Source organism: Aquarana catesbeiana, linkage group LG01, assembly GCF_042186555.1.
Source record: "Aquarana catesbeiana isolate 2022-GZ linkage group LG01, ASM4218655v1, whole genome shotgun sequence".
Classification (NCBI taxonomy): domain Eukaryota; kingdom Metazoa; phylum Chordata; class Amphibia; order Anura; family Ranidae; genus Aquarana; species Aquarana catesbeiana.
In genome coordinates this window covers 990,823,136-990,844,293 of record NC_133324.1, presented here as the reverse complement: position 1 = coordinate 990,844,293, position 21,158 = coordinate 990,823,136, and the positions used below count along the sequence as shown (strand labels likewise).

General features: G+C 43.8%; 1 protein-coding gene across 7 annotated transcripts in view; it reads left to right on the top strand.

Annotated features, from left to right (window-relative positions):
• The window catches only part of LOC141124065 (uncharacterized), a 160,367-nt gene that overhangs the window by 108,271 nt on the left and 30,938 nt on the right, over positions 1-21,158 (top strand). The window contains exon 9 of one of the 7 annotated variants that reach the window (XM_073612158.1): positions 6,690-7,149. The exons of the other annotated variants lie outside the window; for them this stretch is intronic. Coding sequence (XP_073468259.1) covers positions 6,690-6,867 — 178 coding nt within the window. The 3' untranslated portion in view covers positions 6,868-7,149. Of the gene's footprint in view, positions 1-6,689; positions 7,150-21,158 lie in introns of those variants that run through there. 7 annotated transcript variants of the gene reach the window in all.

Genomic DNA, 21,158 nt, shown 5'->3' with positions numbered 1-21,158 from the left:
ATATCTGCTTCCTCTTTTCTAGCTAGAGAAGAATTTTCTGCCACAATGTCAGAATTGATAAACATAATTTCCGACCTTATAGAGGCAGTATACAACAGCAGAGGAAGTGAAGAATGATCCCTCAACTTCTGAGGAATCGGGAAAAGGTGACAGGTCTGTAACAGAATTGATCCAAGCGAAAGGATACCATAGCTACCCTTATTGACGCTGTACGCTCTTTCTTAGCACTGCAGCAGCATGAATCTGCTGTAATGAGGTTCTCTACTGAATAATCATTATGGGGGTCCCTTAACCAACTTATACTCCTTTGAAACATTTTCCTCAATATTATCCCATGTTCATATATCCCATAGATAAAATGTTAGAGGCCCTCCTTGAAGCTCTCTTCCTTGGCAGACCTTGCTATGCAATGTGTAATGGTACCTATAGCATTTTGCCAGACCATTGCTGTCTGAACTAAGAGCATAGCTCAAAATCTTCGTTCCATCATTACGGCTGCCTCTGTCCACAGTCAGTTTGACATTTTACCTATCCCCTTAAATGACTGCATGAATTACTTGGCAGATACACTTCACCAAATCTCCAGAATGAGTCTTCTCTCCATCCACATACACAGGATTCTCTGGCCTAAATGCTGGAAAGCTGAGCTCCAATGAAAGAACTGCATTGAGCAGTTACCCTTTAAGGGTTAACGCCTGTGTTGTCCCCCCTTGGCTAAGTACATCAAGGAAATCACAGAAGGTGAGCATACACTCTTCACCCAGAAGAAGAAGGCCTGTGCTTCTACAAGTAGCTCTCTTACTTTTGAGGTTTGAAAAGGTTCCCTTTCATTCTTCTCAGTTTTCAAATGTAAAGTCTAAGACAAGAACCTCTCCCCAGTGATGGCGTACCCTCACTTATCAGAGTGGGAGTGTCTGTTGGCTTTCTGGTTCCAGAAAATTTTAGACACCTTGGTCTAGTGTGTCACTTCCAGGGAGCCACAGACTGGAGTTTTGAACGCTGCCCCTTCCCTTTATGCTTTCAAACATTACCTATTCCTCATCATGGATCTGCTTGCTGCTGTAAAGCAGCTCTTGTCTGAAGGAGTCATTACCCCTCTGCCAATAGAAGAATTTTTTCAAGGTTTCTCTTCAAACCTTTTTATGGTTCCTAGACCAAATTGAGAAGTCCAGCCCATTCTGGATATGAACACTCTACTCGTACCTAAGGGTTCAAAAGTCCTGCATGGAAAAATGCCAGGGCAGTCATTGCCACCTTCCTTCTGAGAGGTTTTCTAGCCTCAGTGGACATTTTGGATCCATACTTACACATTCCCATATTTCTTCCTCATCAATGCTATTTTCATTTTGCAGTAGGCAGTCAGTATTACCATTTGTTGCCCTTCCCTTTGGTGCTTTGGGACTGCTCTTTGCTCAGGGTGTTCATGTAGTAGGGTAATCGGATAATCTTCTGTTGAAGGACCAGTCATTCCCTGTCCGTGTTAGCCAACATACAACAGACAGTGCAGACTCTGCAAAGCTTTGGTTAGATCCTCAATTTGAGGAAGCCATCTTTGGACCTATCCCACAGATTGGAGTACCTGGACCTAATGCTAAACCTGAACCTGTCCAGGATTTTCCTGCCTCAAGACAAACTTCTGACCCTTCATTCTCATGCCTGGGCCCAGAGGAGGCCCTTGATTCATGTTTGCATGAGGGTCTTGGGTCTCATGCTTGCCTTCTCTTAGGCTGTGTAATATACCCATTATCACTCCAGAACGTTGAAATTCAACATTCTGGCTGCATGGGCTATTCTATGCATCTGATCTCAAAGCCCAGACTCCCTGTAGCATGGTGAATTTCCAACCCAGAGTTGCAGTTAGGAAAGCCCTCTCTTCCATAGTCGTGGAAGATACTCATGACCAATGACAGCCAGTCAGGCTGAGGAGCAGTCCTGGGCACCTATTTGGTGCAGGGGACTTGGTCAGAGGAAGCTTGCTTTATCAACAATCTACTCATGGCAATCCGATTGTCCCTTCAATGCTGGGCTCCTCTATTGCAAGGACAACTGATGAGAATCAAGTGAGCTACATCAGTCATCACAGAGGTATCAAAAGCCAGGAAGGGAACTTTATCCCTTTTACATTCCGACCTTGTCTGCCATCCACATCTGATGCATGGAATATTGGCGGGCGGGCTTTCTCAGTCATCAGCGCTTGGACTCAGGGGAAAGAACTCTCTATCCGAAGGTGTTTAAAGGTGTTTCCCTTTGCCACAGGTTCAGGACACCGGATGTAGATCTGCTGACATCTAGATTCAACAGCAAAGTGGGCAGGTTTGTCACCATGTTCAGCGACTCTTGGATCTTTGCAGTGAGCACCTTGGTGTCCCTTCAGATTCCCATTGCCTACTTTGGAGGATCCACATAAAGGGCATGTGATAATCCGTATAACACCGAATTGGCCCAGGGGGATGTGGTACCCAGACACCCACAACTTCTTGCAGACATTCCATGGGGCCTTCCAGATTGTTTGTTTGGACATTCTGTTCCAAGGGTCAGCGTTCTTTCCTGCTTCTCAGTCACTGGCTTTACCAGCATAGCAATTAAAGCAACAGTCCTGAGGGCCTTTCAGATTCATCCCTACTCTCTTCCGGACCAGGAAGTGACAGAGAAAATTGAGTACTGTCCGTGATACTTTTTTTATTTGCACTAACATACAATTTTTCAGGACAAGCTTTCGGGGTATGTCCCCTTCTTCAAGGTCCAAGCAGTACTGATTCACAAATTTTTAAGCAGAATGTTAAAGAAGAGAAAAAAAAAAAAAAGAGAAAACCAAACACATACAAATCAATGGTAATAAAGGTAGCAGCAGAGTTAGTGAGATAAGACAGAGGGAGAGCTAGGGGGGAATGCAGGGGGGGGATACTAATCACAGAGTGGTCGTAAAACTTTAGCATAATGTGTAAGGAAACCAATATCTAAATTCAGGCCATTATTCTTCGTGTCAAAAAGAAGTATCATTCTTAGTTCAAACGTTTTCCTTTCCTGGATAGTTCTGAAATTCCCTTTAAGAACTAAGACATTGAGGTCTTCTATGGTGTGGTCCGATTGTGAGAAATGATGTCCCACAGGGGTGCATAAACTGTCTTCTTTATGTTCTTTGATGGTATGTCTGTGGTTTTCTCTTTTTTTTTTCTCTTCTTTAACATTCTGCTTAAAAATTTGTGAATCAGTACTGCTTGGACCTTGAAGAAGGGGACATACCCCGAAAGCTTGTCCTGAAAAATTGTATGTTAGTGCAAATAAAAAAAGTATCACGGACAGTACTCAATTTTCTCTGTCACAATTGCACTACGGCTACAATCAAATCAAGTAGGACCAGGAAGTAAATTTCTCACAAAGTCTATCATAGCACCTGGAATTCCTGTGTTGTTTTCATCCTAGAAAGGTACTCTATGGGATATACTATGTATTTGGCCCCTCTCTCCCTAGGTAATGCCACAGATCTCCTTTTGTCCCCTTGGACCTCAATCTGGTTCTTTTGGCACTGGAGAAGCCTGCTTTTGAACCTATTAGGATTATTCTCTTGTCTCACCTGTCTCTTAAAGTGGCCTTTCCTGCAAGGAGCCTTGATGCAGAGAGTGTCTGAGTTAGTGGCCTTTTCTTGTAAGGAGCCTTTCTTAGAGCTACACAAGGACAAGGTTGTCTTAATGCCAAAAGCCTCTTTTCTTCTTAAGATGGCCTCTGCCTTCCCCCTTAACCATGATATTGTCCTTCCTTCTATATGTCCTTCTCCAACATCCATCTCTCCACTGTCTTGCTGTTGTGTGCGCTATGGGTTTACCTCTCAACCATAGCCTTTTTAGACAAATTCCCTCTTTGTGCTTCCTAAAGGTTCCCGCTGGGGCCTCCCTACCTCCCACACCATCATTGCTGCGTGGATAAGAAAAGTTATCATCAGAGCCAATATTCTGAATGATAGGGTCCCCTCCTTACCTGCTAAGCCACATTATCAAATCTGAAATAAATATGTAAGCTGCGCTTTCAAATACACTCTTCACATTATATATATGTGATAACCAAAGTGCAAATATAATGTGAATCACACCCCGTGGTACATCCAGTAACTAGTGACTGTAAAAAGTGACAATAGTGCAACAAATAGTTATAAAAAAATGAACATATAAATTAAAATAAATAATCACACTAGTAAAAAGTGCTATAACGTGCATCCATATGGTGATAGGTTGTATCAAAATTATTGTTCATAAAATCATATAGTGTTCATAAAAATATATAGTGTTCATAAAATCATATAGTGTTCATAAAAATATATAGTGGACTCAATCCACTAAAACATATAGATGAATAAAAATTGCTTCTATGTGCATATGTGTCATCCAATTATTTCAATTCAAAAGTGCTTCTAAAGTCCATGCTATTTGGAAACTGCTGTGTAGATAATCCAAAGCAAGCCACAGTGATCACACTCAGGTGCCCCCCCCCCCCAGGTATTAAACGCTCACCTCTGAGCGTGTGACTTTACACTTAAACTTAGTCAATACACGCCTGTGAACCACCTCTGGGGCTCTGCAGTTTTTACCCGACTCCTGGACCCGTCAGCACTATACCTTGGTTGAGTGAAAAAGGACTGGATGGTGTAATAACGTTTTAACAGTTTATCAGTCACATAAAACCCCCCTATGGGGTACTCACATAATATAGGTGCGCCAGTGCGATTAGCCTAAAAAGTTCAGGCTGGACTTCTCCTTTTAAGGCCTAGATCTTCCTTCCTTCCTAAGGTGTGGTCTCTGCTTTTCATCTTAACCAGGACATTGTCTTCCCTCTTTGTGTCCAGCTCCAGTTCACTAGAAGGTGATTCCTTTCCAATGTCTGAATTTGGTTTGAGCTGTTTGAGTGTATCTCTCTCTGTCATTTCTAGGACTGTGAGTGTTCCTTGACATATTAGAATTGGGCCTTTGTTTCCCAGGTCTGTAAGCCTGCCACCTGGTCTTCTCTTCACATTTGTTACAAGTTATACATGTCAGTTTTACAAGTCAGTCCTGCATTTTTGTTCTGTGTTGGGTCTGTTGCCTGTCTGTTGGCCATGTTCTCTCCCCTTAGTTGGGCTGCTTTTTGACTTCTCGAAGACTTTGTGTTCCTAAAGAAATTAAGATTTTTGTATTCACCATGAAATCCCTTTCTTGGAGTCCATTAGATGCCCTCTATGGCTTAGATTATGTTCTTGGTACTTCTTTGCTACTAAACTGTGGCATGCTGGTAGTAGGAGGAGTTATCCAAGGGGCTGGACTACTGTTTTTTGGTTTGCCAATGTCCAATTCTCCTCCAGGCAGCAGCAAAACCTGAAGGTTATCTTCCACATTCTGAGAACACCCAGCTGTTGTATTTCCCTGCTTCATGCACTATGATACACATGATAGACTTCTGATGGTGATACACATGATCGACTTCACATGGTGGTACACATGATAGACTTCTGATGGTGGTACACATGATAGACTTCACATGGTGATACACAGGATAGACTTCTGATGGTGATACACAGGATAGAATTCTGATGGTGGTACACATGTATTACATGCCACACAGTGGTACATATGCGATACATAGCACATGGTGATACACATGATAGACTTCACATGGTGATACACAGGATAGACTTCACATGGTGATACACATGATAGACCTCTGATTGTGTTACACATGATAGACTTCACATGGTGATACACAGGATAGACTTCTGATGGTGATACACAGGATAGACTTCTGATGGTGGTACACATGTATTACATGCCACACAGTGGTACATATGCGATACATAGCACATGGTGATACACATGATAGACTTCACATGGTGATACACAGGATAGACTTCTGATGGTGGTACACATGATAGACCTCTGATTGTGTTACACATGATAGACTTCACATGGTGATACACAGGATAGACTTCTGATGGTGGTACACATGATAGACCTCTGATTGTGGTACACATGATAGACTTCACATGGTGATACACAGGATAGACTTCTGATGGTGATACACATGATAGACTTCTGATGGTGGTACACATGTATTACATGCCACCCAGTGGTACACATGCGATACATAGCACATGGTGATACACATGATAGACTTCACATGATGGTACACATGATAGACTTCTGATGGTGATACACATTGATAGACCTCCGATTGTGGTACACATGATAGACTTCTGATGGTGGTACACATGTATTACATGCCACCCAGTGGTACACATGCGATACATAGCACATGGTGGTACACATGATAGACTTCTGACAGTGGTACACATGTTGTACATGCCACCCAGTGGTACACATGCGATACATAGCACATGGTGGTAAACATGCCACACACAGCAGTACATGTGAGGTATAATGCACATACTGTTCATGGCACACGGTTCTTTTATGTGATACTCATGCAGCACACAACACAAGGTGGTACACATGCAGCTTTGATGTTGATTACTTTTTTCCTCATTCACAACTATTAGTGATGCTGTCCAAAGAGAAATGTACCATGAACTATGAATTCTACATATGGCGATCTCTTGACCCAAAAGACAATAGTGTGTAGATCTGTATTATGTTTCATCGTCTCATTTCACATCACATAACATGCCTGGTGTGTTCTCATATTCTATGTATTTTGTTCTTCAAAAGGGCCCTCAGAAAGGCGGCTTATCAGGCATTCAGTGTGTGGATCCACGGAGCACTTGGGAAGAAAGAAGAGAGACCGATCCCGGCATGTACCGTACACCGAGTCCGATTGGCCTTCCTAGGTCCAGACTACGCCACGTCTTACAAGGATTATCCAGCTGAGCACATGATCTTCAGTTAAATCCCGGGAAACTCTTACATAGTTTTTGTCTAGATCCTGTTAGAGAGATTTTCCAGTGCTTCCTGTCTTAGATGAAGCCATCTATCCCCTAGAGGGACACAGAGACATGAAAACACTTCCCTACTCCATACAGAACAATATACAATGTGGTTGGAGTTGGGCTTGAGAGTAAATGATGCAAAGATTAGTTTTGCTGATCTTTGGCCTGATTCCCAGGGCTGATGTGCTGCTAATGAGGTGGACAATCTCCCTGTATTCAAATAATAAAGAAAAAGAAAACAACATATGCGCTTGGCCAATATTTATGTTATAAACTTCTGCAACCCAATTGTCTGAATACTAGACTACTAAAAACGTGTATAAAAAATGGTGCGCTGTTCCTTTAAGTGTTATTATAACAATGTGACAATTACTAAGTGAATCACTAATTGCCACCAAAAAAATGGTGTATATACAAGAATAGAGCGCAAGTGCAAAAAATAATTACAAACCTAGAATATTAAATCATATACATCAATAGACGATCAAAGTCCATTGGATCAACTCATGTGGTATAAATATATGTAACCACAGTCCAATATAAATGTGCCGAATAAATAAAGTTCTCATGGACAAAATTCCACTTCATAAAGTGCTCCAAACAGGCTCCTTAGAGTCAGAAGACAGCCTCTTACCAGATCAGATCTGTAACTGAGATCCATTCAATCTGGGATCCATCCTATATGGGATCTGAGATCCATACTATCTGAGATCCATACTATTTGGGGTCTGAGATCCATACTATTTGGGGTCTGAGATCTAAGCTATCTGGGATCTAAGATCCATTCTATCTGAGATCCATACTATCTGGGATCTGAGATCCATCCTATCTGGGATCTGAGATCCATACTATTTGGGGTCTGAGATCCAGCCTATCTGGAATCTAAGATCCATCCTATCTGAGATCCATACTATCTGGGATCTGAGATCCATCCTATCTGGGATCCATCCTATCTGAGATCCATCCTATCTGGCATCAACCCTATCTGGGATCTAAGATCCAGTCTATCTGGGATCCATTCTATCTGGGATCTGAGATCCATACTATCTGGGATCTGAGATCCATACTATTTGGGGTCTGAGATCCATCCTATCTGAGATCCATCCTATCTAAGATCCATACTATTTGGGATCTAAGATCCATCCTATCTGAGATCCATCCTATCTAAGATCCATACTATCTGGGATCTGAGATCCATACTATCTGGGATACATCCTATCTGGGATCTGAGATCCATCCTATCTGGCATCAACCCTATCTGGGATCTAAGATGCAGTCTATCTGGGATTCATTCTATCTGGGATCTGAGATCCATCCTATCTGGGATCTGAGATCCATCATATCTGGCATCCACCCTATCTGGGATCTAAAATCCAGTCTATCTGGGATCCATTCTATCTGGGATCTGAGATCCATCCTATCTGGGATCTGAGATCTATTCTATCTGAGATCTATTCTATCTGGGATCTGAGATCCATTCTATATGGGATCCGAGATCCATTCTATCTGGGATCTGAGATCCATCCTACCTGGGATCTGAGATCCATCCTATCTGGGATCTGAGATCCATTCTATCTGGGATCTGAGATCCATCCTATCTGGGATCTGAGATCCATCCTATATGGGATCCGAGAACCATTCTATCTGGGATCTGAGATCCATTCTATCTGGGATCTGAGATCCATCCTATCTGAGATCCCATTCTATCTGGGATCTGAGATCCATCCTATCTGGGATCTGAGATCCATTCTATCTGGGATCTGAGATCCATCCTATCTGGGATCTGAGATCCATACTGTGACAGTCCTAGCTGGGAGAGAGGCTTTTGGAGAGGACTGAATGCAAGCCTTTTGCCTTTTGATTATGGGCCCTGGATTTTCAAGGGAACAATACTCTTTGTGAGGTGAAAGAGAAGTCCAGTCTGAACTATACTAGTTGGACTCAGTCGTGTATATATTGTATGTTTGATTCTGTTGTGGACTCTTTGCTGTGATCATTTGGGATGTGTGTCCCTGTAGAGGGAGGGGGGATTCCTCCAGCAGCCCCCCTGCTGATAAGATTACTGAGGAGAAGTCTGAACACACCTGACCTGTGTGTCCATTGTCCTTGGACAGTTTAACCCGCCCTCTTTTACAAGGGTGGGGGGGAGAGTCTCTGAGTTATTTTATCTGTTGTGTCCATATGTGATAATAAAACAGTCCATGTTAGCAGTGAAACAAGTCTCGTCTTGTTTTGTGCTCAGAGAGGTTGGAATATCTGATATCTGTATCCAGACTGGGAGGAATTAGTATATGACGGAAGCACTCAAGCGGAGTGTGGGACGTTCTGTGACACATACTATCTGGGATCCATCCTATCTGGAAACCATACTATCTGGGATCTGAGATCCATCCTTTCTGGCATCCATACTATCTGGGATCTGAGAACCCTCCTATCTGAGATCCATGCTATCTGGGATCTGAGATCCATACTATTTGGGGTCTGAGATCCATCCTATCTGGGATCTAAGATCCATCCTATCTAAGATCCATACTATCTGGGATCTGAGATCCATCCTATCTAAGATCCATACTTTCTGGGGCATGGCCAAGACCGGCATGTGAGAGGAAGTTTTTCTCACAGCTCCACTTCAGCACATTGAATTGATCCTTTCCCAGCAGCGATCCGGTGCCAAAAAACGGCATTCCAGCTGGCTACCGACCCGCTCACCCTCCCGGACCATCCACCGGCCCTGTGCACAAGAGGGAAAGCAAAGAAAAAGGAGGAAAACATGACCTCCGAAATCCAAGATGGCGCCGCCGCGGCCCTGGCACAGCGCACACAGAGGGGATATGAAAAGCACAAAGATGCGGCTAGTAAGAAGGCACAGAAGCTACAGGGTAAGGAATTCCAGAGAGATATGATGTACTATGCCCAAAAGATGGGGGGGCTCCGAGCGCAAGAAGCAGGGGGGTCTGCATCATTGTCCCAGGCAGAAGCACATGAGATGGGAGAGCTGGACACAATCTATGCTGACATGCAGGGAGAGGTGGATGATGCAGCAGAGCGGCCCCCTCCTCTATACACAGACACAGACAGTGAAGAGACTGAGCAGCCAACTCTAGCTGACATACTTAAAGCTGTGCATGTCTGCACAGCTTCTGTGAACACTCTCAAAGAGCAATTTGGAGGGCTGAGAGAGGATGTATCCTTGTTGAGACAAGATTTACAGAAAATTAGAGAACGTACGACTGCTGTGGAAAGCAGAGTAAGTGATATTGAAGACAAACTCCCGCCAGTGGCTCGGGAAGCACATGCGGCCTATCAACTTGCTAAAGACACCAACAACAGAGCTGACGACATGGAAAATCGCTTAGGACGCAATAACATACGCATCGTAGGCCTGCCGGAGAAAACGGAGGGTAAGGATGCCACCACATTCATAGAGTCCTGGCTGATCGAGGTATTTGGAAGAGAAGCCTTTTCCCCGTTTTTCACAGTAGAGAGGGCGCACCGAACTCCAGGTCGCCCGCTACAACCAGGAGCCCCCCCCAGACCTCTTCTTGCCCAGCTTATACACTACAGAGACAGAGAAGCGGTGCTGAGGAATGCAAGAGAAAAAGCTAATGTCCAGGTGAATGGGGTCAGAGTGTCGTTCTACCCTGACTTCTCTGCAGAGGTACAAAAACTCAGAGCCAAGTTCTCTGATGTGAAGAGACGCCTACGGGCTCTGCAGCTTCCATATGCCATGCTGTACCCGGCTAAGCTGAGAGTTACCGCCGACAGACAGGCTCACTTCTTTGAATCAGCCCAAGATGCAGCTATGTGGCTTGACCGTAATGAACAGGCCTTAAGACAAGGAGACAGAGAAGATGAGGACAGACCTGCATGACACGCATAAATGCGGAAGTCTTCTGGAACCCCAACATATAGCTTTAAAGTGAATCTATCAATAGCTCACTTATTCCCCTTTAGGGCTGATATTCTCCGTGGGATCCTGCAGTTTGTTATTATAAATACCCCCTTTTTTACTTTGGAGAATGTTTTTGCTTTATGCTGCTGGGAACTTTGATATAGTTACACAAACAGTGAGCTATCTTGTGAAGTATGCAAGAGAAAATGCGTTCTTTCTACGTGAGAGATAAAGCGAGCAAGCCATGTTGGCTATGGTTTCAACTTCAATTGTATGGGCGTGTCCTGTTGACAGCCTGGTTTTGTTTTTTCTTTTTTTTCTCTTTTTTCTACGTTTTTTGCTTATACCAAAGAATACACTACTGAAGATTCCTATGCTGGAAGTGCTGAATATTACCAATATTAGTCACCGATGTCACTGACATGCGATCTAGGTATGTTCTTTCTGACCGGAAACGGAAAGCGTGGCCCTGGAACACACCACATACATGGGGAGAGGATCCTCTATTATCGTTTTGCCCATCAGAAGTAGCTGAGATCAGGAATTGGGTGGCCATGATTCCCGAACTGCCTTACTCCTCAAGATCATGCAACGATTTGCCCAATGGCTGAACTGCCAATAATTTCATGGAACGTCAGGGGCTTAGGTTCCCCTCTTAAGCGAATGATGATTTCCTCATGTCTGAAAAAATATCACCCTATGATTTTGTGCATGCAAGAGACCCATTTAACAGCTGAAACTAAATGTTGTCTTAAATATGCCTGGGTGGGGAAAGCATATCACTCCACCCACACCTCATATTCAAGGGGTGTGAGTGTAATGAGACATGGCTCTATAGACTACCAATAATTTGATACATGCATAGATACTGAGGGTAGATATGTTTTCTTGCATTGTAGGATTGGGATGCTAAACTGTATACTGGCATGTGTGTATGTGCCCCCGCCATTTACGGTGGCGGTACTACGGTTACTGCTCACTTATCTTGAAGGTAGACTGGATCTGCCGTTGCTGATTGTGGGGGACTTTAATTGCTGGCTGAGTCCTTCCGCGGACAGGCACCCTAGTTTTGAGGTCCCTGTCACGCCGAGGGACTCCCCATTGCTTAGACTGCTTAATGAGGTTGGTTGGATAGACATATGGAGACACAGACACCCGGGTGAAAAACAATTTTCATGTTTTTCCAAAACTCATGGGACATTGTCCAGAATTGATTTAGCTGTGGGTAACCTGGCCATGCTCCCTTCCGTCTCGGAAGTGATATATAAGCCACGTAGTGTCTCAGATCATTCACATTTAGTGATTTCCATGATTATATCCCCGAAGTCCGTGTTACCTAGAACCCCATGGAAATTTAATGCCTTCTGGCTAAAATTATTTTTATCCCAGAATGAGATGGAGCGGAGCATGGGAGAGTTCCTTAATGATTGGGAGTTCCTGCAGTCTCCGATGGAACAATGGGATGCCTTTAAGGCCTATTTGAGAGGCTTACTTATTTCAGAGATAGGTAGAGTGAAAAAGAATTCTTCAGAGCATAAGGAGGAACTTGAGAGGCAGGTTGGGACCCTGGAGGAGGCCTATATACACACACCGACAGACTCGGCTAGGGAGGCATGGCAGTCAGCTCAATCTGCGTATGAGCGGTTGCTGTCCTCCACAGCGGAGAAAAAGCTGTTCTTCTCCAGGCTGGCGTTTTATGAGGAAGGAGAAAGTACGGGGCGTCTTTTGGCTAGGATAGCTAACGCTCAACAACGCTCCCCTGTAATAGGAGCCATTAAAACACCAGAGGGTAGGTTGGTGAGCTCCCCTGACCTTATACTAATGGAACTGGCCAAATTTTACAAAAATCTGTATCTTCCGACGGGGCAATATACCTCGGAGGAATTGGCAGATTATTTTGGTGACATTGACTTTCCACAACTCACAAGAAGTCAGAAGGAGGATCTGGATGCTCCTCTTACCTTGGATGAGTTACAAGATGCACTAGCAGCTTTCCCCAACTGCAAGGCCCCTGGGGCGGATGGGATTCCCATAGAGGTCTATAAGCAATACGCTGACATCATTTTGCCAAAGCTACTAATGGTTTTCAATTCTTCCAGGGAAAATAGACGTTTACCCCCCTCCATGACCACAGCTAACATAGTACTTATACTGAAGCCCGGAAAGGACCCGACAGATCCAGGTTCTTATAGACCCATATCCCTTTTGCAAAGCGATATTAAGCTTCTAGCTAAGGTACTTGCGATGAGGCTGAATGGAGCCATTACGGCCATCATACACCCTGACCAGGCGGGGTTCACACCTAATAAGTCTACGGCTGTAAACTTAAGACGGCTTTATTTGAATATGCAATCTGCGGCGGATAATCTGGGACAGAGGGCTCTACTCTCATTGGACGCTATGAAGGCTTTTGATAGCGTGGAGTGGGAATACCTGTGGGGAGTGCTTGGACGCTTCGGATTTGGTGATGTTTTCATCTCATGGGTACGTCTGCTGTATCACAGCCCGCAGGCTGCCATTAGGGCATCGGGGGCTATGTCACACACATTCAATTTGGGGAGAGGCACGAGGCAGGGGTGTCCCTTGTCACCCCTGCTGTTCGCGCTAGCTATAGAACCCCTAGCCATTAAAATAAGAGCCAATCCTGATGTTGTCGGATTTCGATATGGCGACAGGCAGGAGAAATTGATGTTATATGCCGACGATACCATGATTCTGCTTGGTGATGTGGACAAATCTCTCAATGCAGCTATGTCAACCATATTGGAGTTTGGTCGATACTCAGGACTCCAGATTAACTGGACCAAATCCTCCTTGATGCTCATTGATGAAGGGAGCACTCCCCCTGACAATAGTGTAGTACCTCTAGCCACCTCGTTCAGATACTTAGGTATTCAAGTGACGCCTAGGATCAGAGAGTATGGTATATTAAACATATCCCCATTGCTACAAAAATTCAGAGAAAGGATTAAAACATGGAATTCACTCTGTCTGTCGGTCGCAGGCAGGGTGAATTTGATTAAAATGATTCTTATGCCCCAATTGCTATATGTACTTCATAATACACCCATGGTAATAACTCTTAAAACTTTCCGGATTATTAATTCCTTGTTCAGACTACTAATTTGGAGAGGGCGCTCTCCAAGGATTAAACTCGAGCACCTCCAACGCCCTAAGGACGAGGGAGGGCTCGCCCTTCCTAATCCCTTGCTCTATTATATAGCTGCGCAGCTGCAGCATCTGATAGGTACAATGTACACTGGTGTAGAGAAAGAGAGACCTACAAGTAGCTCCTCAGAAATGGTAATGCTGCATACAGTTAAAAAAGATTCGGTCCCGACGGCCTTGGAGGCCATGAACTTTGGGAAATCTAATAAGAAGTACCCGACCTATGACTTAATCCAAAAAATATGGTCTAAAACTAAATATATGCAGGGGGTGACAGGATTCACAGACTACAGCCCAATATGGTTTAATGACACATACCCAGAATTAGCTAAGATGCAGAATGGGGCGATATGGAGAAGATATGGGGTGCGGTATATTAGGCAGATTTTCCAACATGGGAAACTACACACATTTGAGACCTTACAGAGGTTATTTGCACTACCACAGTCTATGAGGTTCTACTACTTGCAATTAAAACATGCAGTAGGGGCACAGAGTAAATCTGCGGACTGGGTTTCTTCACATACACCAGTGTTTAATGTGATTGCAGGAGCCAATAATACCAAAGGGTTTATTTTACAGTGTTATAGTATGTTACTGCAAAGCTTTCTAAATAAACATCCTTTGGGAATGCTCGCTAAGTGGGAGAGAGATGTTGGCCCGTTGGATGGTGATCAGTGGGAAGAGGTGTTACAGGCCGTGCCCACATGCTCCTTGAATGTTACACACAGACTGACACAATTGTATATCATATTAAGAGTTTATTATACCCCTCATAGGTTATATGCTATGGGCCTTAGACCCACCCCGCTATGCACTAGATGCAAAAGGGAACATGGGGACCCGATCCACCTACTATGGAGGTGCCCAAAGCTTCACCCCTATTGGAAAGGGGTGGTGGACACTGTCAATAGGGTATTTCAGGTCACTTTGCCTACAAATCCCAAGCACTGCTTGCTCAATGTGATAGATGAACTGGGATGGGAGGAATGTACTAAAGTGGCAATTACCAAAGCTGTATTCCTGGCACAGAAACTGATTATGAAACATTGGATCTCAGAAGAGCCTCCTGCTCTTAAAGAATGGATTAATGCTGTTGGGGATATGTTAAGAAAAGACAAGGTAATCTACCAACATAGAGGCTGCCCACAGAACTTCGAGAAACTCTGGGGACCAAGGCTGAATGTTCCGGGGCTTGCCCCGGTGGATTTGGTCGTGGGCAGACTGCTGGGATTGGGGACATGAGACCCTAAGTATTAGATAGTAAAGGCTACCTTATCTAGGTATAGTGCCTTATGTGGTTCAATTACTTCTTTTGCTTTTGTTAAAGTTGGTGCCCTCAGTTGGCCAATTGGTTTATAATATGCAGTTGTGTGTAAAGAATAAACTGATATTCATTGGTTAGGGTGGTGATTTGGGACAGGTTAGTTAAATAATGCAGCCAGTTGGACACACAAATGTAGAATGTCTGGCAGAAATAAGTATTTCAGAATGTAAATGTGAAGTCGGTATGTGTATGTTTTTATATGTTTTTCTCAATAAAATATTTTTCTGGATAAAAAAAAAAGATCCATACTTTCTGGGATCTGAGATCCATACTATCTGGCATCAACCCTATCTGGGATCTAAGATCCAGTCTATCTGGGATCCATTCTATCTGGGATCTGAGATCTATCCTATCTAGCATCCACCCTATCTGGGATCTAAGATCCAGTCTATCTGGGATCCATTCTATCTGAGATCCATCCTATCTGAGATCCATACTATCTGGGATCTGAGATCCTTCCTATCTGAGATCCATCCATATCTGGGATCTGAGATCCATCCTATCTGAGATCCATACTATCTGGGATCTTAGATCCATACTATCTGGGATCCATCCTGTCTGCAAACCATACTATCTGAAATCCATACTATCTGGGATCTGAGATCCATCCTATCTGGGATCTGAGAACCCTCCTATCTGAGATCCATCCTATTTGGGATCCATACTATCTGGGATCTGAGAACCCTCCTATTTGAGATCCATACTATCTGGGATCTGTGATCCATACTATCTGAATTCCATACTATCTGGGATCTGAGAACCCTCCTATTTGAGATCCATACTATCTGAATTCCATCCTATCTGGGATCTGAGATCCATCCTATCTGGGATCTGAGATCCATACTATCTGGTAAGAGGCTGCCTTTTTATTCTAATGAGCACTTTATGATGTGGAAATTTATCCATGAGCGCTTTATTTATTCGGCACATTTATATTGGGACTGTGGTTACATATATTTATACCACATATGAGTCGATCCAATGGACTTTGATTTTGATCGCCCATTGATGTATATGATTTAATATTCTAGGTTTGTAATTATTTTTTGCACTTTATCCTTGTATATACACCATTTTTTGGCGGCAATAAGTGATTAATTTAGTAATTGTCACATTGTAATAATAACACTTAAAGGAACAGCACCACAATTTTTTATACAAATCTCCCTGTATTATAATGAATGTCTATGATTGGCAGTGCTGGAAATTTGGGGAGGGGCTTGTTTATGAACTACCCCACTAATAAGGTTGGTGTTTGTCAGCGAGGATCTGCAGCCAGAAGTGGAAATGGACCCCAGCAGATTCTCTAATGATGAAGCTTCTGTAATTCTTATCTGCAGTAAAACAGTTATGTCCGGATTCAAAACCTGAGCAACGTTTCCCTTCTTTCAGGTTTTTTGGACATAAAATGGATAACATTTATCCAAATGTAGTTTTGAAGGTTTTGTTGGAATGTAAAACCATAAGAAATGTTGAGAACATTGGTATGTGGCTGTTAAAACGTTTCAATAAAACATTATCTGTATTTTGTGAAATGTTTATTTTTATTAAAACTCCCTCAGTTTAGAGTGATTGGGCTTTGCTGCAACCCCCGAACCATAGTCCACAAGCAACATCTCTGCTCATAGGTCAGATGTTTCAGCATAGGGGAGAACACACATTACCTGGCTTTTCTGAAAACAGTGTCTTCATAATTCTCATAAAAGGTAGTAGAAGTTGGTCTCATGTATATAGAGGTCATGGTAGATCTAGTAGTAGTTGGCTTCATGGTCATGGTAGATCTAGTAGTAGTTGGCCTCATGTATGCAGATCATGGTATATCTTGTAATAGTTGGCCTCATGTATATAGAGGTCATGGTAGATCTAGTAGTAGTTGGTCTCATGTATATAAAAGTCATGGTAGATATAGTAGTAGTTGGTCTCATGGTCATGGTGTATCTAATAGTAGTTGGCATCATGTATGCACGTCATGGTATATCTAGTAGTAATTGGCCTTATGTATGCAGGTCATGGTATATCTAGTAGTAGTTGGCCTTATGTACGCAGGTCATGGTATATCTAGTAGTAGTTGGCCTCATGGTCATGGTGTATCTAGTAGTAGTTGGCCTCATGTATGCAGGTCATGGTATATCTAGTAGTAGTTGGCCTTATATATACCGGTCATGGTATATCTAGAAGTAGTTGGTCACATTTAGCTGGACTTGTTCTGTATGGTCAAAGAGGTTTTGTAGTTTTACTTCTTCACTTCTAATGAATGGCAGAAAGATACCCCAAATTTATATCTACACAAGTAGCAATGACACTTTCATCCAATCACCATAAGATGTGTAGATGTTGATTGTCCAAGAATAGAATGGGAAGCGTGATAGCCATGGAACACCCCTGTTCTAGTTACATCATCCCAGCTTTGGTGTCAGGATGTCTGCATAGGTGTCAATCCATTCAATTACATGGCTGAAGGTGTGAATCATCCAATCACCGGGGTAGACATGTTAAAATGGCGTTATAAGTGGAGGACATGGAGTCAAGCTCTTCAAATCTTTCAATGAACAAATTATGGATTGGCACTGATGATCTGTACTAATGGGCACTGATAGGCAGCACTGATGGGCACTGATTTGCGGTATTTATGAGCACTGATAAGGCAGCACTAACACTGATAGGTGGCACTGAGGAGCTGCACTAATGGGCACTAATAGGTGACACTGGCACTGATGAGCTGCACTGATAGGTGACACTGGTACTGATAGGTGGCACTGGCACTGATGAGCTGCACTAATGAGCACTGGTAGTGATAGACCTAGGAGGCACTGACAGCCGCCCCCCCCTCACAAACAGTTAACCCACTTCAACCAGAGCCAGTACACTGAGCTGCACTTATCTGCCCCACTTCCCCAGCCCCATGCAGAGGCAGCGCTTACTTGTTCTTGTACTTGTACGGCGTTTCCTCCTCCTTGCTTGCAGCGGCACCGCCCACACTCCTTTTCCACCAGCCTCTCGGACCAGCCTCTGGATGATGTCGTGCAGCCCGGGACGTCAAGGGGAGGAGCGAGCTCAGCCTCGGTGCACTAATACAGAGGCTATGCAGCGCAGCGTTCTCTGCAAGGCAATGCATGTAGCGGCTGCCGCCATGGGCCGGCTCACTGTCTTGAGCCTATAATCCAGCTGTCTGGCGAGACTACAAGGCAATGTAGTGGCTGGTGGCCGGCCGTTAATTGTGTGTAAAATCTATAATCTGACCCTGGGAAGAAGAGCCACTGACGAGCGCCCCCCTCTAATGGCGCCTATGGCACTTGCCATATGTGCCATACCCTGGATACGCCACTGACTAGATAGACCATGACTTGGATACAGGAGACCAACTGCTACTGAATATACCATGACTTGAATATATTGCTACTGGATATACCATGACAGGAGAAAAAACACTTGTAGATATACTGTACCATGACCTGGATACCTGGGAGAACCCTCACAGACATTCTCATTAAACTAATACAAAACAAATGTAGAGTTCCAGGCTATTTTGTAAAATTACATTTTCAAAAGAGAAGGTACCCCGTCAGATTTCCTCCCACTTTATTGTATACAGCAGGTGTGTGTGTATATATACAGTGTATATATATATAGAGAGAGAGAGAGATACTATATATATATATTTATAGTGCTCAGCATAAATGAGTACACCCCTTTTGAAAAGTAACATTTTAATCAATATCTCAATGAACATAAGAACACTTTCCAAAATTTTGACAAAACTTAGTTTAAGTAAGGTTAATAATATCTTCAGTTTTACTGAAATTAGTTGATTCAAAAATGAATACATCCCACAACAAAAACACCTCCATCTAGTATTTGTATGACCTCCATGATTTGTAAGGTCTTCTAGGCATGGAAGATATATTCCAACATCAATCTTTTTCCATTCTTCGAATACGACCTCTTTTAGAGCCTGGATTGTGGATGGAGAGTGATGCTCAATTTGTCTCTTCAAAATCCCCCATAGGCAATCCCTGATTGGGTTCAGATCAAGAGATGGACACTGAATAACGTTCACCGTTCTTCAGAAATACAACAGTGGCATTAGATGTGTTTTGGATCATTGTCATGCTGGAAAAGTGCCCAACAACCAAGGGCACGGAGTGATGGTCGCATCTTCTCTTTCAACATAGAGCAGTACATCTGTGAATTCATGACACCATCAATGAAATGCAGCTCCCCGACACCAGCAGCACTCATGCAGCCCCACAGAAGGACACTGCCACCACCATGTCTCACAGTAGGCACCATGCATTGTTCTTTGTACTCCTCACCTTTGTCACTCCATACAGTTTTGAAGCCATTAGTTCCAAAAACATCTATCTTGGTCTCATCACTGAGTACGGAGTCCCAGTAGTCTTCTTTTTAACATGGGCCCTGGCAAATTCTAGGTGGGCTTTTTTGTACATGGGCTTTAGGAGAGGCTTCCTTGGTGGACAACACCCATGCATGCCATTTCTCTGCAGTGTATCCCCTATTGTGTCACGGGAAACAATCACCCCAGTTTGACGTTCTACGTCTTTAAATAACTGTAGTGACCTTGCATGGCAATTTTTTTCAACCCTTCTCATCAGAAGACACTTCTTCCACCTTCCGTGAACATCTCTGTGGAATGGTTGCAGTTCCATCTTTGTATTCTGACTGATAAGTAAAGCTTTGCTGATCTTCTTGTAGCCTTCACCTTTCTTGTGTAAAGAGATTATCTTTTTTCTCAGGCCTTGTGACATTTCCCTTCCATGTGGTGCCATTGCTGACAGCATATAATGGGCGGGGTTTTCTTTGTTAGGTAACGCCCTTTTATAATCACCTGTCTGCTGGACACCTGTTTAATGAATGAGTTCACTCACCTGTAGGTGAATTCTTGTTAATTAGAATTTTGTTGTCTAAAATTTAGCTTTGCTCCTAAGGCTTGGTTCACATATAAGCCACATGCGGTTCATGGCAGAGGTCCGATGCATCCTGTTTCACCGAATTTTGGGCTGAATTCAGACCTGAAACGGATCAAAAGATGCACAGCAGTTTTGTGCAAAACGCACTGTACTCACTGCAGAGATATGTGAACTGGTCATGCACAGTTAGGCAGTCAGTAGTAGAGGCAGGGTCCAGAGACAAGCTGGGGTCATACACAGGTACACAGTCAGAAGTAGAGGCAGGGTCCAGAGACAAGCTGGGGCATACACAGGTAGACAGTCTGAAGTAGAGGCAGGGTCCAGAGATGAGCTGGGGTCATACACAGGTAGACAGTCTGAAGTAGAGGCAGGGTCCAGAGACAAGCTGGGGTCATGCACAGTTAGGCAGTTGGTAGTAAAAGCAGGGTCCAGAGACAAGCTGGGGTCATGCACAGTTAGGCAGTCGGTAGTAGAGGCAGGGTCCACAGACAAGCTGGGGTCATACACAAGTAAGCAGTCGGTAGTAGAGGCAGGGTCCAAAGACAAGCTGGGGCCATGCACAGTTAGGCAGTTGGTAGTAGAGGCAGGGTCCAGAGACTAGCTGGGGTCATGCACAGTTAGGCAGTCAGTAGTAGAGGCAGGTCCAGAGACAAGCTGGGGCCATGCACAGGTAGACAATCGGAAGTAGAGGCAGGGTCCAGAGACAAGCTGGGGTCATACACAGGTAGACAGTCTGAAGTAGAGGCAGGGTCCAGAGACAAGCTTGGGTCATGCACAGTTATGCAGTTGGTAGTAAAGCAGAGTCCAGAGACAAGCTGGGGTCATGCACAGTTAGGCAGTCGGTAGTAGAGGCAGGGTCCACAGACAAGCTGGGGTCATGCACAGTTAGGCAGTCGGTAGTAGAGGCAGGGTCCACAGACAAGCTGGGGTCATACA